Source organism: Mesoplodon mirus (assembly GCF_964341445.2).
Source record: "Mesoplodon mirus genome assembly, chromosome: 7".
Taxonomy (NCBI): Eukaryota; Metazoa; Chordata; class Mammalia; order Artiodactyla; family Ziphiidae; genus Mesoplodon; species Mesoplodon mirus.
The window spans coordinates 70,888,714-70,914,564 of NC_138983.1; the positions used below are offsets into that span (position 1 = coordinate 70,888,714).

Here is a 25,851-nt window from a genome sequence, read left to right on the forward strand (position 1 = left end):
GTCACTCAAATCCCTCAATTTCAAATATTCGAAAATTTAGATTTGTGTGGTATTATATCCCATATTGAACAGAATTCACTTTATATGCTAGAGGATAAATAATGCTAAATTTCAACTCACGATGGACATTATACTTTGCTAAATTAGAAGCCGAGCTTCTTATTTAGGTTTCATATATTTTTTCTAAAGATGTTCAGTAAAAGAGAAGAATTATGCAACAAATTTTATTTAGCATAGTCAGTCCCAACATTCAGCACAAAAAGAGTTTACAGAGGATAGAAAGTGCATTAATAAAAGCCAGTCTTTACCAAAAGAAAACAGAAAATATATTATTGATTCAAAATATTTTACACTTGAATGATAAACTGCAATAACTTATTCTGGGCACCTACTGATATAAGAGAAAGGAAGAGAAGAAAAGAATGCTTTAGAAGAGCTCAGTCTCCAGCTGGTATCAGAGGAGTCAGTAGAGGTCACTGAGACCGGCAGTCTTTCTTGCTTTCTGCATTAGTGCCCTCAGCTGGAACTGTTTACGGGACAGAAGACGTACATGCTGTGAAGGGGGAAAAGGTTTCAACAGTTTAGACTGGCTCTGATCCAGGCCCAGGCATGAACTATCAGACAGTTTGTAACCTAGGTGGGAGCTAAGAACCTAAACTCATATCAACTCTCCTTTGGAGCCAATACTTTATTACATGTGGCTTTTTAAACTCACTGGATTGATGCTGGCAGGTTGTGTTAAGGAAAGTAGTCTTCTGAGACCCTATACAAAGGCCTTCTTCACAGGGAAAGCACCACATTGCAGGATCTGGCTCAGGAGTTCAAGCTGCACTTGAGACAACCAAGATGGCAGGGAAACTTGTACTGTGATCCTAACAAAAGTTACAAAAAACTTTTGTACAAACTGTGACTGTTTGTCCCCACTTGGCTAAAAAAGGGGAAGGGCAAGGATGAGTGAGTATAGCACAAGGCCAGCTTTTGTCCAGTGCCTAGCAAACAGTGTACCTCTCTTGCCTCTCCATGTGTATCTTTCCCTAGGCTATGCCACCCAAGCAGGGGACAGTGTACAGAAAGGAAGTCCTCTCTAGGGTCCCAGCTATTCATGTGCTTGCACCAGGTCCAAGAGTGGTTTGGCCACACGCTCATAGTAAGATAGGCAAGATCAGCAAGCAACCTGACCAGCCTCGCATGTGCACTGAAGCATCAGCAGCAGCTGTATTGAATATCCAAAGGATGGCTGCTATTACTCCTAAAGCCATGCTCTTCGTGACCCAACAGAGAGAAGCAGCCAAACTTGGCTTACAGATCTTCATGTCTGTACAATAGCATTAAGCCTGGAATAACCTTTATTCAGAAGGGCTCGATTACCAGCAGGGCAAACCCAATACTTCGCAAGGCTGTTTGATCTGGGAAAACAGGTATAAAACTGTGCAAGTCTAAAAAAATTAACAGAGGAAAAAAACAAAAACAACAAGGGTGGGGCAGTCAATGATCTCAGTTTAAATGATGTGACCTGAAAGAATCAATGGAAATCTGACTGTACCTCATGATCCACCCAGGCACAGTAGTAAGAGAGAAGGATTACATTCAGCTTGATGCTATCTTGTGGGGTGGGGAACTGCAGCCACTAGCCCACTTTTCTTCCCCTGCTCAGATGATCCTCAGCCCCCTGTGTAGGTGGGAAGACACTGCTCACAGCCATTTATCTCACTTGCTCTCTTTTGGAAAGACAAAGAATTTTAACCCATCTCCTACAGAGAAACCCTCTTGATCTGTGGTTTTCAAGGTCAGTGTCTCTAAAACACATGTTCCAAAACCCTGGAAAGCAGAGCGAGGAAGACATACCTTCAGGAAGACGTCCAGGTCTATTACTCCCCGCCTCAAGGCTTCTCCCAGGTAAAAGATAGTGTCTTCAATAGCATTTTCCTCTGCATACAGATTTAGGATCTGTTTGTATAGTGGGGCTGTGGGAATGATAACTTCATCAATATCATTGTTTTCAGATTGATTTTCCATTTTCTCCAGAGCAGAACTGAGTTCTTCATCCTTCTTTCTCAAAAGTTCTATGTTTTTATCAACCTCAGCCTGAAAACAGAATAGTCCAAGCATGATGATTTTATACTAATTGTAATGATCTGCTTGTCAGACATCTACAATTCAACTTCACAGAAACAGACGTGCTAATAAAACAATGCTTAAACAACTCATGGATGAGATTCATGTATCACATTAGTCAAAGTTAGAGGAAAAGGTGTGCTCTAACATGCTGAGTGAAAACAGGAGATGCTGAGCTGAGCACTTTTGATGGCAGTGATAAGCTTGTCACTTACCAGTGACAAATGATACTGCAAACTAAGCCATCAGACAAGACACTTTCCGGCAGGAGGTTCCTTACATGAAAATCATAAAGGAGGTCCTTCTTTCAAAACAAGTGGCCACCTGCCTCAGAGGAATAACTTCCCCCAGTCGGTACAGACGATTCAACACATAGGACTCCAAACAGTTGAACTTTATTCACAAGATACGGCAGGTGGTGGTTGCAGGCTCTGAACTGTACTGGTGTCACTTTCCTGAACTTTTGAAAATAGCTGGCTATTGAGAAGCTCACTTTACACACTAGAACCATTTTATTAGAGTAATGTGTACATACAAATCACTTTCTCCAAAGCCCTCAAACACTTAATAACTCTTTACCCTTTCATCAAAAATGCACACTTGCTGGAACAAGTTCTCCATCACAGGCATGAAAGTGAAGGGTGAAGCTGGCACTCCAATTATGCTAATGCCTCTACATCCCTAACAAAAGAAGTCGCAGGGCTGACTTACACCGACTCTTCAGGGCACAGCAGTCTGATAAAGATGTGAGAAAGCTTAAGAGCTAAAGGTTGCATACACGATGGGTTATTAAGTTAGAAGGGCTCACCAAAGATACCTTAAATATAGTTCAAACAACATTTGGAAACAAACAAGAACTGACCCTTAGGTTTGTACCCAGGGTCTGCAGATCTTTATCACGACTTAGAGCTCTCTCAAATTCTTATTTCCTAGTAACTGTCTGGTAACATCAAGCACTCAAACAGTCCTCCTCTGGGTCAAAACATTATCCCCCGGGGTGAAGGTGCAAGCAAAAATCCTCTAAATACATCCACTTCCCAATCAAAGACTACATTCCAACCACAGGCTGCATTTTTTTTTTAAACAAAGCTGTAGTGGAGCTATGTGAAAATGCTTAAAGGCGTGTATAATTTTCTGAACTCTTAACTATACCCACAATGTTCAGGGTAACCACAGTACATACAGAACACTTAGCCATGGCTACGATTCAATCTAAATAGTGCAACTATTCAATGAGTTACTTACTACTTCTTGATCTAAACGGGTAACCATCTCTTCCAGTTTCTGGTGACCTTTTTTCAGGTCTTCCTCTGTTCGTTTCAAGGCATTGAGCTCTGCCTGGGCACGATCCATTTCCTCCTTCATCCTCCATCTCAGTTTGTCACTGACTGCTGAGATGAGAGAGGCTCGGATAGTGTCCTCGCTGATTGTGCCATCCCTACTGGGACCTGCAGGAGAAAAAGGCAGAACACTTGCTTACTTCGCAGTCTCTTTCTATTCCTTTCACAAGAGCCATCACAAAACAGGACAAAATATGAGTCAACACTTTCCAAGTGCGAGGAAAGAAAAATTTTATGTCACAACTTCATAAAACATAACATTTAGAATCTGAGTTGATTCAGAAATACTTTCCCTGCAAGAGATTACTATTAATCCATACTTACCCACTTTCTTGCATTAACAGCCCAAACAATTAGCTATTTTCTCAATGAGGCAGAGGCTATATCCCTACAGATTACAGTTATTCCTAAATCTCCAACAAATGGGACAACAAATTTATACCAAGGTAGAACATCTGATTCAGGTCAAGTCTGTTCTCAGGCTTTACTGCTAAGCTGGAGGAGGAAGGAACCCACTCTAGAGGCCAGTAAGACTGAGAATGGGCAGAGTTTCCTTAAACTGATATACAGGTTACCATGGCTTCCCTTCTGTAAGACGTTTACTCCTTTACCCTTTACGAAAAGAATAGGAAAGAGCAGACGTGCAAAAGAGAATGCCATCCAAAAAATTCAACAGCTGATAAAATTCTGCTTATTCTCAGATTCTTTACTCTTCTCTCCCAAATGTACCTTCCTAATCAGTGTCTCATATAAAACTTACTCCTCGGATATTTTCTTCAAAAGGTCCTCCCTTTTAACATAAGTATGGATACTCTTTATGACTGTCAATGTTCTTTAGTTAGGGTCCTAAATCAGCAAATGATAAATGGTATTTTCAATTATGTTTGATGATGAATACACGTGGGGAATTATACTTACCTTTATTGCTTACAATGAATAAAGAATGATTACAGATTAACAGAAAGTATCACTTCCACTTTGAGCTGAAAACTGTTATCACCTTGACGCTGAGTTCTGCTTACTAGGGGAAAAAACCCTTCAAGTCAGTTTGTAAACATGTACCCCGAGTCTCACCACTCATGTTCCCATCCATTGTAGGCTCCTTCCTGGTACCATGCAAAGCTGACTGTTTCTACAAGGAAACTGCACTGTCCAAACTACACTGCAACCAGCGCCACCTGTGCTCTTCAGCGTCCCATCTGATCACAACTCTCGCTATTCCATACACTGGTCTGGTCACTCTACTTTTTGTGGCTTTTGATTCGTAAAGTTGTTTTCTCCCAGAAGCTGGTCCATACCCAGGATACCCTGAGTGCTTTTCTGGGCTTTTGTAAATGACACTGGGAGACCTTGGAGTTCTCAGGTGTTACAGGTTTCAAAAAAAAGTCTAAATCTTGGGCTTCCCTGGTGGCGCAGTGGTTGAGAGTCCGCCTGCCGAAGCAGGGGACACGGGTTCATGTCCCGGTCCGGGAGGATCCCACATGCCGCGGAGCGGCTGGGCCCGTGAGCCATGGCTGCTGAGCCTGCGCTCCACAATGGGAGAGGCCACAACAGTGAGAGGCCCGCGTACCGCAAAACAAAAACAGAACAAAAGAGTCTAAATCTAGAGTTGTTGTGTTTTTTTCCCCTCTTTTTCTTGTTTCCACCACAGAAGAACTATGTTTTTTTTTTGACTTGGGTTCTACTAAAATGAGTAAAGACAGTGTCTCCCATGGCCAGGTTTTCCTGAGGAGTGTCCTTCGTCCATCTGTCCTAAGGACACTGCTTGTACATGGTGAAAGGAAAAGCCCAATATCAGACTCTCCCACTAAGAGTCTCCCTCTTTCCTGTTAGAAACCTCCTGCTGAGGAGAGCCCAAACAGTATCCATCCTCCAGTGTTTACAAGGAGGCAATTAATACTTCTGATTGATTGTTAAAATACAAATCCATATATGCTTTTCAGAGTTCACTTCTGATTTTACAAAAATATGTCAGCGTATTATTTCGTATTTCTGAGAAGCGAAACTATTAACTTTCAGACAATGTGTGCTCTGGAATTCAGAGTTGTAAAGCGAGAGGGCAACCTGAGGTCTTGTTTTTCACATCCCTGGCCTCTCAACACCTGACTTGTCCAAAGTGTTCTCATCAATTTACCAGCTACTGCATCACCTCTGGGCTCATTCCACTCACACTTTCCTGTCATTTTCCTCTCTGACCACCTCTTTATTCACAACCTCCTGTACAGACACCGGGATGACTCTAGCAACCTCCACAAATTCATCAATTCTTATCTCCACTCATTCCTTTTCGTACCTTCGACCTCCCTTTCTTCCACTCCTGGTCCCAGTATGTCCACTCAGTCCCAACTCCTTGCCCATCTCTCTTAGTCCTGTATACAGGCTGCCTGCCATGGCAGCCTCGCTCTCATTCTATCAGATCACCAGGACTTCTAATTCCAAAGGCCTCGCCTGCCATAACCTAACCCAAATCCTCAATCCTTTGGATTCTTTCTTAAAGCCTTAAGCCCTCCTTTTACCATTTTCCCACAAAGGCAAAAAAAATCCTCACAACATCTTCAAGGATTGAAACAACCAGATGGGAGTCTTCCACTCTCTTCTCCCATTCTGCTTTGGAACAAGAATCCTAACCCTTTAATTATGTGCTTCACTCCTCACCATTCAAAAGCACTCGCCTCCCTTTCTCAGCAAGACAACTTGCTTTTCCTCTCAGTATGATTTAAAGACTTTGCTGTTTTAGGCAAAACAGCTGTTTTATTCTCTGATATAAATCGCACCAATGTTTCCTTAGGTCCGTCTCCTATTTTAGAAATAAAAATGAAAATAAACAAATGGGACCTAATCAAACTTACAAGCTTTTGCACAGCAAAGGAAACCATAAGCAAACTGAAAAGACAACCTACAGAATGGGAGAAAATATTTGCAAAAGATGTGACCAACAAGGGCTTAAAATTTCCAAAATGTACAAACAACTCATATAACTCAACAAAAAAACAACCCAATCAAAAATTGGGCAGAAGACCTAAATAGACATGTCTCCAAAGAAGACATACAGGTGGCCAACAGGCACATGAAAAGATGCTCAACATCACTAATTATTAGAGAAATGCAAATCAAAACTACAATGAGGTATTACCTCACACCAGTAAGAATAGCCATCATTAAAAAGTCTACAAATAACAAATGCTAGAGAGGGTGTGGAGGAAAGGGAACCCTCCCACACTGTTGGTGGGAATGTAAGTTGGTGCAGCCACTGTGGAAAATTATGGAGGTTCCTCAGAAAACTAAAAATAGAATTACCATATGATCCAGCAATCCTACTCCTGGGCATATATCCAGACAAAACTATAATTCAGAAACATAACATGCACCCCTATGTTCATAGCAGCACTATTTACAATAGCCAAGACATGGAAACAACCTTAAATGTCCATCAACAGATGAATGGATAAAGAAGATGTGGTACAATATATACAATGGAATACTACTCAACCATAAAAAAAAACACTAAATAATGCCATTTACAGCAACATGGATGCAACTAGAGATTATTATACTAAGTGAACTAAGAGAAAGACAAATACCATATGATATCACTTATATGTGGAATCTAAAATATGATATAAATGAACCTATCTATGAAACAGAAACAGAGTTAGGGACATATAGAATAGACTGGTGGTTGCCAAGGGGGAGGGGAGTGGGAGAGGATAGGAGTGGGAGTTTGGGATTAGCAGATGCAAACTGGTATATATAGAATGGATAAACAAGGTCCTACTGTATAGCACAGGGAATTATATTCAATATCCTGTAATAAGCTGTAATGGAAAAGAATATGAAAAAGAATGTATATATAACTGAGTCACTTTGCTAATTAACATCATCAATCAACTATACTTCAATTTAAAAAAAAAGAAAAAAATGACTTAGCTGTTTATTTGTACAGAATTTATGCCAAATCAAAATCTCTAGTTTCTTATATCGCACTATTAAGTCCTAAGTGAGAGCAAAAAGGGGTAATTTCTACAAGTTTAGAATTTTGTGCCCAGAGGATGATTTACAAAATAATGACTAGTGGAGATGGTATCTCATTAAGTCCCCATTTTATGATAAAGATGCATTAACAATAGGAATTTAAAAACTTGTTTCTAAAAGAAGTTTCTTATTATATTCTATATGAAATGGCTCCTATGAGATACAACAAACATTCTCCCAGAGATTGGGGAACCCAAATTATATGAATATGGTTAGGTATTCAAATGTGTGGTCAATCATATGCATCAGTTAGTGTCCCATTTATCTGTGTAGAAGTTATCTGAACTAATACAAGCTTAAGGTCTTTTTATAACTAGTCTGGATTTTTCACACACAAACATATCAACAAACTTTGTTAAAATCACTACATTAAAATGAATCAAGGGACTTCCCTGGTGGTGCAGCGGTTAAGACTCCAAGCTCCCAATGCAGGGGGCCCGGGTTCAATCCCTGGTCAGGGAACTAGATCCCACATGCATGCTGCAACTAAGAGTTCGCATGCCACAACTAAGGAGCCTGCGAGCCACAACTAAGGAGCCTGCTGGCCACAAGTGAGGAGCACATGTGCCACAACTAAGACCCAGCACAACCAAATAAATAAATAAAATATTAAAAATAAATAAATAAAATGAATCAAGTTATAATGATGTTAAATTTTTAAAAACCAATTTTAAAAAACACACTTAAATCCTGGAATTTACATTCTGTTTCTCTTATGAAATACGTTAAGGCACATGCTACAATATAGGGCCAAATAAGTCCTTCCAAATAAGTCTCCAGCTAAAGCCATTAACATTCAAAATGGGAATCAAGCTGAGGCAGCAGTCACCTGGCTTTCTATAAAGGTCACAGTTCACCCGAGGAGGCTGGAAATGCCAAGTTAGACCTAGTCCTCTCCTCTATCACACACAGACCTTATTATACAGTATGTGTGAACACTTTAAATCCATCTACTTTCTAAAAAGAAGAAAACTGTAATTAAGATCTGCAATGTGAATGCCAAGAGAAAAACCCAGATTAAAGTTCAAAATTGAATGAACCATGACACTTTAAGAGATTGTTTATATAAACAAGTAAGAAAAACATCTGGTAGAAGATTCTTATTCTTGATCGCTCTTCAAACAAAAAAATCTTTTTTTTCTCCAAAGTCTTAAGAGAAATTTTAATATTCTTTATACCTGCTATAACAAGCCTTGTATTAATGAGTTTGTGGCAAACTGCCATACCTCAAGTCCCCACACATTGTTGACCTTTACTCATGCAGAGTTGGATTTCAGAAGTGCCCTTCTACAATTCCAGATTAGCAGCAATTGAAAAGGTAACACAGATTTTGAGAAACAATCCAGAACAAAAACTTCATTTAAATATCAGATAGGATCCAATCACTAAACTTAATCCTTAGGAAATAAGACGATTTTTCTACTATTAGCAAACCAATACTCAGTGGATCTGATAATTCAATTAATAATTTAGGCCAGTATCTTCAAAGTACACTGGTATATACACTACCTGATTTTTAAACCATCTTTAAACACTTAAAGATAATCAGTTTTATTTATCTCCTAACAGTACCTACTGATGATCATTACTTCCTACAACTCAAAAAGGAGCTCATTTATATTAGAGAAAGAATCCAGGGTAACCCCAAAGAAAAATACAAAATAACTATGAACAGTAACTTTTCTCATCTTACCTCTAACCAGCAAAGTGAATCACTTGCCCCCGCCCCCAGCATTTTTCCTTCCTGAAGTAATTTGCTCAAGACCCACATAATGATCTTTGGTCGGGCATTTGTGCTACAGAGCAAACTATGGAGCCTAAGCAATCTGAAACGGAAGATTATTGACCCATCTACTGAGAAACTGGGTCAAGCCCATGTGGATCACTGGATCAAGCCCGTATTATTTCCTTTCAGAATAAAAACAGAAAAACAGGTCAATCTCTGAAATAGGAGAAACATTTCAAACAACTATATGAGCAGAGTCATTCTGATTCGTGCTATTAAACACAAATCAGGCAAATTCATTAAGCTGCTTACAAAAGGCTTTTATTTATAGTCTATGAATATATAAGCTTCTAATACTACTGGCTAGGCTCTGGGCAGGCTATGGAACTTTCTTCCAAAGAAATCAGGGGACCTCAATTTATCTTTTAAACACTATTAGAGCAGTACTCTTCTTTTTTTTTTTTTTTAAATGGTTATGTTTCCAATGTTTGTTTTACATTTATTTTATTTTTAATTTATTTATTTTTGGCTGTGTTGGCTCTTCGTTTCTGTGCCAGGGCTCTCTCCAGTTGTGGCAAGCGGGGCCACTCCTCATCGCGGTGCGCGGGCCTCTCACCATCGCGGCCTCTCCTGCTGCGGAGCACAAGCTCCAGATGCGCAGACTCAGTAATTGTGGCTCACGGGCCCAGTCGCTCCGCGGCATGCGGGATCCTCCCAGACCAGGGCTCAAACCCGCATCCCCTGCATTGGCAGGCAGACTCCCAACCACCGCGCCACCAGGGAAGCCCCTAGAGCAGTACTCTTTATTTAAACTCTAGAAAGTTTCTATTACCACAATCAATGAGAAAAAGAAAAAGAGCAGGTTTACACTTCTTGAAAATAAACACACAGCACAAAGAAAGATTTAGATTAATTTACATAACAATTCAAGTTTCAAAAGTGGAGGTTAAGTATAGACCTTATTAAAATAGATGCCAAAGTAGTAACTACTTCAGAAAAGAAATGGTGCTACAAAATCATTCAACTATCATAATCATGAAAGATGCTACAAGCAGGCTTTAGTACAAAGGCCAATTAATCTGAAGGACAGATTCCATCCTTTAAAACAAAATGGGTCAGAATCAAAGTCACACCTTAAAATTATTTTGTGAACAAGAACAATTTAAGAATCTACCATGTTAAAGAACAAAACTGGAGGTATCATGCTCCCTGATTTCAAACTACACTACAAAGCTTTTTAGTAATCAAAACAGTATGTATGGTACTGGCATAAAAACAGACACATAGATCAACTAGACAGAACAGAGAGCCCAGAAATAAACCCACACTTATATGGTCAATTAATCTATGATAAAGGAGGCAAGAATACAGAACGGGGAAAAGACAGCCTCTTCAATAAATGGTTTTGGGAAAACTGGACAGCTGCATGCAAAAGAAACTGGACTTTCTCACACTATGTACAAAAATAAACTCAGAATGGGTTAAAATTAAATGTAAGACCTGAAACCGTAAGACTCCTAGAAGAAAACATAGGCAGTACTAGGGATGTAATGTAAAACATGATTAATACAATTAACACTGATATATTTTGTTTATTTTTGTTTGTTTATTTATTTATAGCTGCCTTGGGTTTTCACTGCTGCGCACGGGCTTAGTTGCGGCGAGCAGGGGCTACTCTTCATTGCGGTGCACGGGCTTATTGCAGTGGCTTCTCTTGTTGCGGAGCAAGGGCTCTAGGAGTGCAGGCTTCAGTAGTTGTGGCACGTGGCCTCAGTAGTTGTGCTTTGCGGGCTCTAAAGCGCAGGCTCAGTAGTTGTGGCGCACGGGTTTAACTGTTCCACAGCATGTGGGATCTTCCTGGACCAGGGATCGAACCCATGTCCCCTGCACTGGCAGGTGGATTCTTAACCACTGCACCACCAGGGAAGTCCTGCTATATGTTATATAGGAAAGTTGTTAAGAGTAAATCCTAAAGAGTTCTCATCACAAAGGAAAAAAAAATATATTTTTGTATCTATAGGAGATGACAGATGTTCACTAAACTTACTGTGGTAATCATTTCATGATGTATGTAAGTCAAATCATTATGCTGTACACCTTAAACTTATACAATGCTATAAGTCAATTATATCTCAATACAACTGTAAGAAAAAAAAGTTAAAAAAAAAAAAGAAAACATGGGGAGTACTCTGACATTGGTCTTAATATTTTTGGGGATATATCTCTTCAGGCAAGGGAAACAAAAGCAAAAAAAACCCCCCAAAACAAACAAAAAAACCAAATGGGAGACTACATCAAACTAAAAAAGCTTTTGACCAGCAAAGGAAACTATCAACAAAATGAAAACGCAGCCTACTGAATGGGAGAAGATAGCTGCAAAAAATATCCGATAGGGGGTTAATATCCAAAATATACAAAGAACTCATACAACTCAACATCAAAAAACCAAACGGCCTGATTAAAAAATGGGCAGAGAACCTGAATAGTTTTCCAAAGAAGGCATACAGATGGCCAACAGGCACGTGAAAAGATGCTCAACATCACTAATCATCAGGGAAATGCAATCAAGACCACAATGAGGTATCACCTCACACCTGTCAGAATGGCTTTTATCAAAAAGAAAACAAATAACAAGTGTTGGTGAGGATGTGGAGAAAAGGGAACCCGTGTACACTGCTAGTAGGGATGCAAATTGGTGCGGCCACTATGGAGAACAGTATGGAGGTTCCTCAAAAAATTAAAAATAAAACTACCATATGACCCAGCAATTCCACTTCTGGGTATTTTTCTGAAGAAAACAAAAACAGTCATTCGAAAAGATGTATGCACCCCTGTGTATTGCAGCATTATTTACAACAGCCAAGATATGGAAGGAAGCAACCTAAGTGTCCATCCACAGATGAATGGATACCCCTCCTCAGCGTATGTGACCACATCTTCTGTCCCCACACTGGTCCGAGCCACCATCTCAGACCCGGATTCCTGCCTGCAGTGGCCTCCTCGGGGTGGGGAGCTCTGCTGCCACCCTTCCCTCCCGGGGTCTGGCACAGAGGCATCTGTTATAATAGCAATCAGATCAGATCACTCCTCTGCTCAAAGCCTGCCCGTGGCTCCGCAGCTCACGTAGAGGAAAAGCCCCAGGCCTCCCCGTGACCCACAAGGGCTTACTTGAGCCAGGCCTGTTTCCCCTCTGACCCCATCTCTCTGTGCACCCCTCGCTCACACCACTGGCCTCTTTGCAGTTCCCTGAACCATAAACATACTCCCACCTCAAAGTATAAGGCACAGAAGCCTTTTTCCAGTCTTGCAGATCTCCAGGTCACAATCCAAGCGAGCAGAGCGCGGATGGGGCTGAAACAGCAAACCAGTGTGTTTGGGGCTCAAGGAGTTGCAGGAGGCCAGTGGTGTGAGCAAGGTGGATATAGAGGAGGTGAGAACAGAATGCAGTCCTCACCCTCCAGGTCTTCCTGTGCCCCTCTTTCGTCTGAATGTTCCTAGGTAGCATTTATCTCCATCTAGTGCACTGTATACTGTGCTGTAAGTTTGTTTTCTGTCTTCCCCCATTGAAATGTAAACTCCATGAAGGCAGGAAGTTACTTTGTGTTGTTCTTACTCCTGGCATGTAGCAAGCACTCAGTAAATATATGTTGAATGACTAAATGAATAAACAAATAACTGAGGAAAAAACCAGATGAATGGATAAAGAAAGTGTGGTATGGGCTTCCCTGGTGGCACAGTGGTTAAGAATCTGCCTGCCAATGAAGGGGACACAAGTTCGAGCCCTGGCCCAGGAAGAGCCCACATGTGGCGGAACAACTAAGCCCGTGCGCCACAACTACTGAGCCTGCACTCTAGAGCCCATGAGCCACAACTACTGAAGCCCACGTGCCTAGAGCCCGTGCTCCGCAACAAGAGAAGCCACCGCAATGAGAAGCCCATGCGCCGCAATGAAGAGTAGCCCCCGCTCGCCACAGCTAGAGAAAGCCCATGCACAGCAACAAAGACCCAATGCAGCCAAAAATAAATAAATAAATAAATTTAAAAAAGAAAAAAAAAGAAAATGTGGTATGTATTTGTGTGTATGTGTGTGTGTGATGTACTGATGGTAAATCCTCTGATGAACTTCATAAAGGAGCCAATTTGTCCACTGACTTTCTTCACACGTATATTCATAACATGTAGAGGTTTCGTTGAGTGGGACCACACTCTAGTAACATTCTTGAACATTTACTTGATAAATCTTTTTTTTTAAAGATTTATTTATTTATTTTTGGCTGTGCCGGGTGTTAGTTGTGGCATGCGGGATCTCTGCTGCAGCACAGGGGCTTCTCTCTAGTTGTGGCGCGCGGGTTTTCTCTTCTTTACTTGTGGCGCACAGGCTCTAGGGCGTGTGGGCTCTGTAGTTGTGGTGTGCAGGTTCCAGAGAGTGTGGACTCTGTAGTTTGCAGCACGTGGGCACTAGTTGAGGCGCGCAAGCTCAGTAGTTGTGGCATGCTGGCTTAGTTGCCCCGCACCATGTGGGATCTTAGTTCCCTGACCAGGGATTGATCCCACATCCCCTGCATTGCAAGGCAGATTCTTTATCACTGGACCACCAGGGAAGTCCCGATAAATCTTAAATCTGTCTTAATTTGGATTAAAATATCAAACAACTTCATCACTCCCAGATCACTGCCACCTGGGTGCACCGCCAGCAAGCACATCAGGGTCTGACAGAGAGTGCTATGCATGAATCAAGGTGGAGTGACTGGTCCCTCATGCCACTCTTCCCTATCCAATAGAGTTTGGAATTCTCCATGGGAATGCCCAGCTGGGGACCAAAGCTTTCTTTGAATGCCCGTTTTTCAGCCCTGAAAACATACAGATGACCAATATCCATACCTGCTTCTGCTGTATTCTGGCATGTGCTATTAAGAGAACAAACAAGTATTAATGTTGTCTCCTAAACTTATTCTTTGTAACTTGGTGGCGGTCAAGTAGTTTTAAACCTTTAAAATCAGAGTTCAAGTTCTCTTATAGTTTTGGCAATGCCAACTTGGTAAAAGTTATATGCCAGTCCTAACAAAAATGTTTTACTCTTAAGAAACATAATTGAACCTGAAGAAACAGAAACTTAAATTTTTAAGTTTTTTAGATATCAAGAAAAGTTTACATTCCTTCCGATGCTTTTGTTGATATATAATGCCTGCAATGGGCAGAAAATCTAAGGAAAACTGTCCAAATTCCACATCTTTTCCCACTGATCTTCCAGTCGTGCACCACAACTATTGACCCTGCGCTCTAGAGCCCGAGTGCCACAACTACTTGAGCCCACACACCGCAACTACTGAAGCCCACGCGCTCTAGGGCCTGTGTGCCACAACTACTGAGCCTGTGTGCTGCAACTACCGAAGCCTGTGCGCTTAGAGCCCATGCTCCGCAACAAGGGAAGCCACCACAATGAGAAGCCTGAGCACTGCAACGAAGAGTAGCCCCCACTCGCTGCAACTAGAGAAAGCCCACGTGAAGCAACAAAGACCCAACGCAGCCAAAAAAACAAAAAGAACACCTGGTCTTACAGTAACTTCAACGAAGAATTTAAGTTATAGATCACAACTTTTCCCTCATTAAATAATACAAATGAATTAAAATATCACTGCAATTGCCCAGACCTGATGGAAAAGCACCACCAACAGGTTTTTCACTATTCAACAGCTGCCTTCACTGCTTAGTCAATGCTCTCAGTGAGCACCAATCTCATGAAGGTGGTTTTAAAAGTCAGGTTAGGCAGGAAGCTGTCTGCCAGGTAACAAAAAAGCCATAAAAAAAGATGACAAAACAAATTCTCTGATTTTCTTTCTTTTTTTTTTTTTTTTTTGCTGTACGCGGGCCTCTCACTGTTGTGGCCTCTCCCGTTGCAGAGCACAGGCTCCGGACACGCAGGCTCAGCGGCCATGGCTCACGGGCCCAGCCACTCCGCGGCATGTGGGATCTTCCCAGACCGGGGCACGAACCCGTGTCCCCTGCATCGGCAGGCGGACTCCCAACCACTGCGCCACCAGGGAAGCCCTCTCTGATTTTCTTATAAAGGTGGTTGTTCAAAATCTACATGTAATGGAGTGAGAAAGAGCCGTTTTAAGTACAAAGATCTGCATCAATCCTCAGTCTTTTGCAATATTTCAGAAGAGACTGCTATTAAAAATATAATCTCTATTACTTCTTTTTTTGTTTTCCCAACCTCACTGCATAGCATGTGAAATCTTGGGATCTTAGTTCCCCGACCAGGGATCGAACCCTCGCCCCCTGCAGTGGAAGTGCGGAGTCTTAACCACTGGACCGCCAGGGAAGTTGCCTCTATTACTTCATTTTAAGTGGTTCTTTTACTTCAATACTGTTGGAGATGGTTAAAAATCAACGCTTGCACAGGCATCCACATCAATAATAAGACATGAGTAAATTAATGATGCTGTGAAACAGGTGTTTGTTTTACATCATAAAATCAAAATCTTTAAAGTGAAACTATCAAGTTCCACAAAGGATAAATAACCACTTTCATTCTTTCTCATGGCCTTAGTAGCACAGAGAATAATAGCACAAATCCTGATGGCCACTGACAGACTGAGAAAATGTTGGCTATTTGTGAACTCTAATATTCAGATGATACTTTTATGCTTCTGCTTTCCTTTATGACAATTTTGAGGTTCAACAGTGTTTTGCACAATGTACTACTAAAATATGATGAAAAAAATCAAGTAGGCAAGCAACAAAGGGTAGAAAAACAACATACATTAAAAGGATATCCTAGATTATCATAAAATGATAATTTGTTTCTAGCCTTTCTAAGAAAGTACTCTTAAAAGTACAATAAAGGCTTCCCTGGTGGCGCAGTGGTTGAGAGTCCGCCTGCCGATGTGGGGGACGCGGGTTCGTGCCCCGGTCCAGGAGGATCCCGCATGCCGCAGAGCGGCTGGGCCCGTGAGCCATGGCTGCTGGGCCTCTGCATCTGGAGCCTGTGCTCCGCAACAGGAGAGGCCACAACAGTGAGAGGCCCACATACCGCAAAAAAAAAAAAGTACAATCAAATATTAATTGCTTTGATTCTTGTTCTAAAAACAAACATTAGATTTGATTTAAAATGTACCATTTTCCCCATATTCCTATTTTTTTGATGTATGGATATCATCTATTCTAAGTTATAAAATGCTTCATACCTATTGTAGTGAAATGAGTTAACATAAAAAAGATCTTTAGGAACTGAGGTTCTCTACAAATCAAATGCTATCATCTCAGTGAGAAACAGGGTAACAAATAGCACTATTCCTATTTTACTGATGATGCCTGAGCCATAATGGAGAGCTTAACAAGATTTAGTGTGTTTTGCTTGTGAATTAATGATCTCCCATCATCAGGTTTCTAACTCGAGCATTTAAATTTCATTGTTAAAAAAAGAGCTATATTACAGAAGGATGAGAACATTTTTAAAAAACAAAACCACTGCCACTAGAATCTCAATAACTAGAACGTATCAATGACAAAAACAGCTGAAGAAAATGTTCTTTTTGGGGGAAGGGGAGATGTTTACGGCAGATCTCAGGATGCTTACAATTGATCAGAAAATGTAACAGAAAAGTAAACTTCACAAGATTCTACATTCAGACACTCAGTAAAATATTTAGATGAACTTCTGTATATCAGGCACTGTTCTAGATGTTGGGCATGTGTGTATATGTGTGCGGGGCTGGTGATAGGAGTAGATTGGTCAGGGTAGGCCTGACTGCTCCACACAAAGAAACAGGTAGTGGACGAATCCTAAAACAGAAGAGTAGTAGGAGATGAGTTCAGAGAGGTAACAGGGGGAGGAAAGCAGGATCACAAAGGGCCTTCTAAGCCTCAGAAATTTGGATTGAATGCTGAGTGAAATGGGAAGACATTGGAAGGTTCTGAGTAGAGGAGTGATATAATTTATTTATGTTTTAATAGGATCATTCTGGCTGTTGTGTTAAAAGCAGATGTAGAGACTAAGGAAAGAAGAAGGCTTTTTAGGAGGCTTTTGAAGTAAATTAGATGAAAGATAACGGTGACTTGGATCAGCACTGGACGTGATCAGATTCTAGATGTATTTTGAAGATAATTGGTTCTTGATGAAGAATCAAGGATGACACCAAAGTTAGAGTACTGAGTAGGTATCACTGGAGGTGGGAAAGCATCATAGAAAGATTGAGAGTTTAATTTTGGTCACAGAGTTTGAAATGTCTATTAAATATCCAAATGGAGATATTGAGAAAGGAGCTGGATATAAGAATCTGGAATTCTGGAGAGTGGTGTAAGTTGGAAAGAAATTTGGGAAGTGTGGACACAGAAATGGTATTTAAAGCTATGAGATTGGTAGAGATCACCAGGAGAGTGAGTATAGAGAATGCCAAGGACTGAGCCAGGGGGCATTCCAGTATTAAGAAAAGGAGGGAATAGGGCTTCCCTGGTGGCGCAGTGGTTGAGAGTCCACCTGCCAATGCAGGGGACGCGGGTTCGTGCCCCGGTCCAGGAAGATCCCACATGCCGTGGAGCGGCTGGGCCCGTGAGCCATGGCCGCTGAGCCTGCGCGTCCGGAGCCTGTGCTCCGCAACGGGAGAGGCCACAACAGTGAGAGGCCCACGTACCGAAAAAAAAAAAAAAAGAAGAAAAGGAGGGACTTATAAAGGAGACTGAGCATGAGTACCAGTGAGATGGGAGGAAAAACAAGTGAGTCTGGGGGTCTTAGAAAGCAAGAGAGGAAAGTGTATCAAGGAGATACAACTGTGTCAAATACTGCTGACAGGCCAAGTAAGTGGAGACTATTTAATTGGCCATTGGATTTAACATCATAAAGGTCAATGGTGACCTTGAGGGAAGCAGCTTTAGTGGAAGGACATGAGGGAAATCCCACATGGAGTGGTTCAAGAGTGAAAGGAAGAAGAGGAATTGAAGGTAATGAGTACGGATACTTGTTTCAAGGAGTTTTGCTGTAAAGGGGAATGAAGAAATGGAATACTGGTGGCAGGGAAAGGGAAATTAAGAGGAGGATTTTTAAAGGTTTTTAGGGTATATTTTTGAGTGCCGATGAGAGCAACCCAGTAGAGAACAAAAACTGATGATGAGAGGGGAAACTGCTGAAATGATGTCCCTGAGTAAATCAGAGAGGATAAAACCTAGTGGGTAGAAATAATGATCTGTGGTAACAGGGAGAAGGCAGATATGGTAGGGGCAGATAGTCATGTAGAGGGGTGGGGGTCTGCAGAAGTTCATGTATTGCTTTCATTTTCTCAACTGAAGAAAATTATATTTCAGGTAACTCTACTAATAAGCAACATAAAAAACCAAGAACTACTGGTCTGCAATAATTTGTCTTACTTGATCTACTCATATTTCCCAATGGTGCTTTCTTCTAAAGATGCTCATCTGTTTTTACATATAACCAGGCTAGGAAAACCTAAGTATCTGTTAATAGTTCAACACACATTAATGTTCACCAATAAATATGTGAAACACAGGAAAGAGTGATAAGAGTCAATCAAATTTACATTTATGCCCTGGTAGAAGGCTCATTTATATGATGATAAATCATTTCAAGTTTTAGAGTACAGGACACTGATCATTAACAGTTTTTGCTCTAAAAAGAAAACAGTATTCTAACATTTCACATGTAAAAGTGAAATGGGGGGAGTTGTGATAAAATTGATGATATTTAAGGGTACAAATTTATAACGAGTAGTAAGCAAGCCATAGAGATCTAATGCACAGTATAATGGATATAGACAATAATACTGTATGATAATTATGTAATGTAATAAATACCGCTATAATGCAATCATATTACAATATATAAATCTATCAAAGTAACACACTGTACTCCTTAAACTTACACAATGTTACATATCAAACTTATTCAATAAAAAACAAAAGTGAAATGCACTTTTCACAACAGGAGACTCTGACTTTCCTTATGTGGAGAAATACAGTTTTGAACGGTACTTACCAACAGTGGTCACAGGAGGCTGGGAAGGGTACTGGGAACTTGTTGTGGAAGGATACTGACTGCCAGGTGGGTAAGGACAGCCTGGGTAACCACTAAAGAAAAGAACATAAAATATTAAATGTTAAGATGACCCAACCCTACAGTATCTTGAAGAACCCCATTCAGGAAGACTCTGTGCTTCCACTGTAGAGGGCACGGGTTCGATCCCTGGTCAGGGAACTAAGATCACACATGCCGCAGCCAAAAAAAAAAAAAAACCAGGGCCAAGCAAGAGTATTTTAATCATTTACTTTAAGGGTAAATCCAGTGTCATTAATGGAATTTTTGTAGAGCTTTGCTTGAATAGACACCTGTAGCTCTAAAACTGTAAAGTCATTAACTGGGAAGACAATGAAGTATCAAGCTTAGCTTTCTGAATGGGGTGGATTTTTTTGTTTGTTTCTTTGTTTGCTTTAAGTCTTTATTGAATTTGTTACAGTATTGCTTCTGGGTTTTTTTAAATGTTTTTTGGTTTTTTGGCCACGAGGCATGTGGAATCTTAGCTCTCTGACCAGGGATTGAACCCACATCCCCTGCATTGGAAGGTGAAGTCTTAACCACTGGACCACCAGGGAAGTCCCTTGGCCCTGGTTATTTGAGGGACACCTTCACAGTAGCAGAAAGCAACTCGAGTTTTTCTAAGGGCAGTCCAACAGTATAAGAACCGAGAGCAACGAATATTTTGTGAGAACTTTTCCATTCTGATTTCCTAGCATACAGGAAAATAATATTATTTAATTTTTACCTGTGGTTCACTGATAAACTTTTAGAATGTCTGATCTGAAAATACTCCTCTTGAGATGAAGTTTTAAAAGCTTCCTCTTCACTCTAAGGAAGGTTTGTGTCATTCCTGTATTCACATCAGAGTTGGAAGAAACTTTCCTCAGAAGTATTGTCCTCCAATCTCCTATCCAACATTGTTTCATAAATATCATTTACAATATCCCTGACAAATGGTCATCTTTCTCTACTGAACACTAACTGCATTTTGACACAGTAACCTCTAATTAATGGTCCTAAATTTGCACTCTGTAAGATCACTTGCATATTTGAAAACTTCTAACATTTTCCCCTCAGTCTTCTCTTCTTCAGGTGAAATATTTTTAATTCCTTCAACCATTCTTCACAGCTCTGATTTTCAGATCTAATCACTTTCCTCTGAATGATCACTAATTTGGCAGTGTTTCCCTTATAATGGAGAAGAAAAGGAACAGGATGATAACTATAGCTACCTGTTAGTTGAACAATCAATTTTGATGAATCCTATTTTATCTACAATTGTCAGATCTATGACATTTGCAATTCTGATTAACATGCCTTCTATGAGTCCATTAAAATTACTGACTAAAAAGACCCAGCCCCGAGTCCCGGAGCAAGAGCTCTGAGTTCATAACCAGTAATCCTTTTATAGGGCAGCGGCTCAAAGATTCTCTCCTATGTGTACCACTAGTTCACACTTTACAACCTGTCACCAACAAAAACATTTTGTGTATAACTTGTTGAGGATTCAACGTAATCATGATACTCTCTTATCAATTAGTATAAAAGTAAAATCAAAAAAGAAAAAGGTTAAGCATTTCTGTTCCCAGTGGACACATGCTGAATGCTATTGCACAGTACTTTTGTTCTAGTCTCTCTAGTAATCCATGCTGCAAGGAAACAATGTCAATCTTATTCAAATTTCTGAATCTACCTTTTTGAACACTGGAATAAATTTGCTTTTTCTGGAGTTCCTCCCATTTTGCATACTTTTTCAAGGACAATCTGTGATTTTATTGCTGAATTTTTCAGTAAGTGGTATAAAACTCTTCTAGGCCTACAGATATTAACTTCAGAGAACTCCCTGTCTCTTTATTTAGTTTGCTTAATTTCTCCTTCGTAGTTATTCTCTATGTTCACGGTTAACAACTTTTCTTGAGTAAAAAAATAATTTAGTAGTACTATTTTCTATCTTTGTACATTATTAAACAATTTGCCCTATGTAGGAAACCTTTTTCAGATTTTTAAGAGCCTTTTTGGACTAAGTGTATTTAAAAAGAATTTTCCAACACTCTTATGTTCCTTTTTCTTTATATGCCCCTTCAAAATTTACTATTTATTCTATTTAAAGCACTGTTTTCAAGTGCTTGAGGCAGGAGGTAAAGTATGAATCCATCTCTTCCTCAAGATACTAATAATCAAAATAGGGCAAGATCCCTGTAAACAATCCTGATAGGATAAAGAAAACAATAAATGCTAAATAAAAGTTCAGGAAATGTATACAGTTGATCCTTGAACAATATGGGTTTGAACTGTGCTGGTTCACTTATATGCAGATTTTTTTCACTAAATACATACTAGACTACTACACAAGCCACAGTGGGTTGAATCCGAGGATGCGAAACCTCAGATATGACAGAGAGGCCCGACTATAAAGTTATACTTGGATTTTCAATTGCAGGGAGGGTCGACACCCCTATAGCCCCCCGACCTCCCCCTGATGTTCAAGAGTCAACTGTAGTGGAAAATCAATACCAGCTAGAGGAGATCAGAGAAGGTTTGGGGAGATCTGTAATACCTATGAAAGTTGCACCTTTATTAAAACTCTTCAGGGGCTTCCCTGGTGGTGCAGTGGTTAGGAATCCACCTGCCAATGCAAGGGACACGGGTTTGAGCCCTGCTCCGGGAGGATCCCACATGCCGCGGAGCAGCTAAGCCCTTGTGCCACAGCTGCTGGGCCTGCGCTCTGGAGCCCGTAAGCCACAACCACTGAAGCCCACGCGCCTAGAGCCCACGCTCCACAACAAGAGAGGCCGCTGCAATGAGAAGCCTGCGCACCGCAAAGAGGAGACCCCGCTTTCCGCAACTAGAGAAAGCCCACGCACAGCAACGAAGACCCAACACGGCCAAAAAAAAAAAAACAAAAAAACTCTTCAGTCCTCCTACTCATAACCCTATATTCTCCAGCCATATTAGAGTGTTTCCTTATTCTTTCCTGGGATTTTTTTTTGGCTTTCACACCTTTGATTACATAAAATTGAGTGGGCTGAACTTAATAACCAGTAAGTTTCCTCTGATATAAAATGTTATTACTGTTTGCTGCTCCCTCCACCTCTAAATGCTTTTCTTTTAAACCAGTTCCTACATTTATGAAGCTATCTCTAAGCTCCCACCTCCAAATCAGATGTGACCTCTCCTTTAAAGCTGTTTATCACAGCACTTAACATTTTCTGTCTTTTCTGATATCAGAAACTGTTTTCTAATAATACATGCTTGCTAGTACATATACCAAAACCGGAACAACTATCCCTGACATACTTTTTAGTTTCCTTGTATACATGCTGCAAGGTGCTAAATAAAACTTTCAAAAGACCTTAAAATTTTAAAGAGACCTTAGAGATCATCTAGTCCAACTTTCCACAGCAAGAATAAATATTCTCATATTCACTGTTGTAAAATAAAGATTCTTGAATCACTGATTTACTAATTCTCCTTTAGGATAAAGCGAGAAAGAGGTTCTGAGGCTCTTCTGCCAAGACCTTGCATATGCAGAAGGATACAGACAGTAATGTGAGTACAGTTACCCTTAACAACTCATTAGCCTGTCATGAGATTAAACGTTACATTTCAAAAAAACCCCAAAAAACAAAACACATCAAATCTTTGAAAAGTAGCTACCTCAAAAAGGAACTTCTGGGCTTCCCTGGTGGCACAGTGGTTAAGAATCCGCCTACCAATGCAGGGGACATGGGTTCGAGCCCTGGTCCGGGAAGATCCCACATGCCGTGGAGCAACTAAGCCCGTGCGCCACAACTACTGACCCTGCGCTCTACAGCCTGCGTGCCACAACTACTGAAGCCCACGCACCTAGAGCCCGAGCTCCGCAACAAGAGAAGCCACCGCAGTGAGAAGCCAGCGCACCACAATGAAGAGCAGCCCCTGCTCGCCTCAACTGGAGAAAGCCCACACGCAGCAACAAAGACCCAACGCAGCCAAAAAAAAAAAAAAGAATAAAATAAATTTTTTTAAAAAAGGTACTTCTTACAAATAAGCTCACAAAAGACACTTTTTTTTTTTCTTTTTTTGGTGGTACGCGGGCCTCTCACTGTTGTGGCCTCTCCCGTTGCGGAGCACAGGCTCTGGACGCGAAGCCTCAGCGGCCCTGGCTCACGGGCCCAGCTGCTCCGTGGCATCTGGGATCTTCCCGGACTGGGGCACGAACCCGTGCCCCCTGCATCGGCAGGCGGACTCTCAACCACTGCGCCACCAGGGAAGCCCACAAAAGACACTTTTGAGGTTATGTAAGATGAGTAAGATTTACATTTCTGTCAATATTTTCAGCCTTCATTTTTATCTACAAGTTTCTCTGAAGTGGCTTCATTGTCCAGGAGTCCATTTCCTTATTGTGCTTCTAATAACCATTCCCTACATGCCCAAAGTTCCCTCTTACTAGCAACTGTTCATTATAAAGGCTTGTAATTTCAAGGCTTCAAACAAAAATCCATTTCTAGAACTTAATCAGAAAATTAAAGGCCTCAAGAAATCTAAAACTTACAACTTGTTTATATATAACAATCATAGGAATCTTTCTCTCTTGTCTCTGACAGATGTTCATCTAGTCTGCTTACCCAGATAAATGTGACAGAATACTTACTACCTTATAAAGCTAGTTCTTGAAATTAAGAAAGGCCCCCAAATAAATGTTTGCTAAATTTAACTTATAAGATCCTGCATATTATATATGTATATACATATATTTATTTATGGCAGGTGTTCCGGAATTCTAGCTGCATTTATCTGTGAGGTTCTATGGAGCTAAGAAGAGTTAGCAGGGCTAAAATTTTTTTGTTAATTCTTGTTAATTTTGAGTAGCTGGAAAATTTTCATCTAGGCACCAAGTATATGCCAGTCTTGCATTCTAAGTTAGCCCCAAGACCACCTTTGGAAAGTACTCCTAGATTACCCCTGGAACAGGTGCACATTTAAAACATGGATTAATAATGATTTCTTATTGATTTTTCTAGTATATATTATTCATAGACTGATTTCACTATTAATTTAATTTACCTGTTATGTGATTAACATATGGATAATAAAGGTTGGTAGTACGTGTAGTCTATGAACTGAATAAACAAATATGGGGACAAGACTGACCCCACCATATGCACCATTAATTCATTCCCTGTAGTTTACAGAAAAGGTCAGTTTTTTAAAAAGGATATTAAAATATTTTTCTCCGTGGCTGAAGTCATCATAATTAGTATTCCATTAATCTTTCAGCCATTTACACTGGATATACAGAGTTCTTGAAAGAAAGAAGGATTTCAAGGTACAAAACTAATCAAGATTATTGTCATTTCCCCACCCCTTTCCTCTCTCTAAATAGAATGGAGCTGCATTTCTCTAAATGGAAAAAACTCCTCTTGAACTATGTATATACCATAAAATTTCAGCAATAAACTGAGTTTTACCTTCCAATAAATTGCAACTAATTTCACTTGAATGCCCTGGTTAGCACCCATTATTTTTATTCTAGATCTAATAGAATTTCTAATACAATTATTCAAAAGATAATTTTTCATTACCTGGGATTGGGAGGGTATCCGGATGGGTATGCAGAAATTCCACTTGGCATGCCTGGCATGTAGGAAGCTAAAAATAATTTTTAATATTTTAAAATAGTATGCATAGTTCTGGATATATAGGGTATCAAATAAGACACACATCACCATCAAACCACAGCAAAACTTCATACAGTTGAAGAATTCAAATCTCAGCACCAAAACAAAACACTCCAGCCATATTAGTTCTTCACTGCAACTAATAAATATCTTCAAATCACATAACTCTAAAAACATTAAACGTGACAATTCCAACAAGGATTAACTGGCGAACAGGTCAACCTGGTCAGCTTTTCAAGCTCTCAATGAGTCTATAACCTGAGACAGGGGCCAATTCAGTTTGGAATTTAGAGGAAGGTAATTGTGCCCTCCTCTGGTCCAAGGTCAGCTTCTTAGAAAGTGACCTCTTTATTATATCTAAGATATCTTCTGATATTTCTTGCAAGATCATGTTGACCAATTAGCACAGCTGGTTTTGTTGGCTTGACTGAGGACTTTAAATGACTTCAAATTACTACAAGAAGTCCTAAACAAAACTTATATTCAGCCAGACTGGTTAAAACAAACAAAAGCTTGGAAATACTAGGTGGAAAAAGGTTCAGATCTAGCAAGCATAAAGAATGCTTTATATATATATTTTAAAGAGAACACTAATGACAAAGAACTAGTCAGTGATGCCAAGAGGCTAACCAACATCGAGGAAGAAAAAGAGAAGAAGTTAATTTTGGCCTTAACTGGAAACAACTTGTCTGAGAATCAAATTAACCTCAGTGAAATTTTTCTCACTGAATATAATGATGAATTAGCCCTTAATCCAATCAATAAATATTTTAGTGCCTTTCTGTGAAAGGCACTGGATTAAAAAAAAAAAAAGAAAGAAAGAATTCCGGGACTCAAGTTGCTTATAGTCTAGTGAAGGAGATAAACAAGAAAAGAATAAAAATACAGAGTGATAAGTGTCATGACAGGAGAAGTACAGAGTGATATATATGGGATCATACAGGAGGT

The 25,851-nt window shown here is 40.3% G+C and overlaps 1 protein-coding gene across 1 annotated transcript in view; it reads right to left on the reverse strand.

Annotated features, from left to right (window-relative positions):
• Positions 1–220: 220 nt before the first annotated feature.
• TSG101 (tumor susceptibility 101) overlaps positions 221–25,851 on the reverse strand; it is a 50,344-nt gene continuing 24,713 nt past the window's right edge. The window contains exons 6-10 of the mRNA XM_082626568.1: positions 24,808–24,874; positions 19,205–19,296; positions 3,361–3,563; positions 1,846–2,085; positions 221–553 (exon numbers count right to left, since the gene is read on the reverse strand). Coding sequence (XP_082482694.1) covers positions 464–553; positions 1,846–2,085; positions 3,361–3,563; positions 19,205–19,296; positions 24,808–24,874 — 692 coding nt within the window. The 3' untranslated portion in view covers positions 221–463. The remainder of the gene's footprint in view (positions 554–1,845; positions 2,086–3,360; positions 3,564–19,204; positions 19,297–24,807; positions 24,875–25,851) is intronic.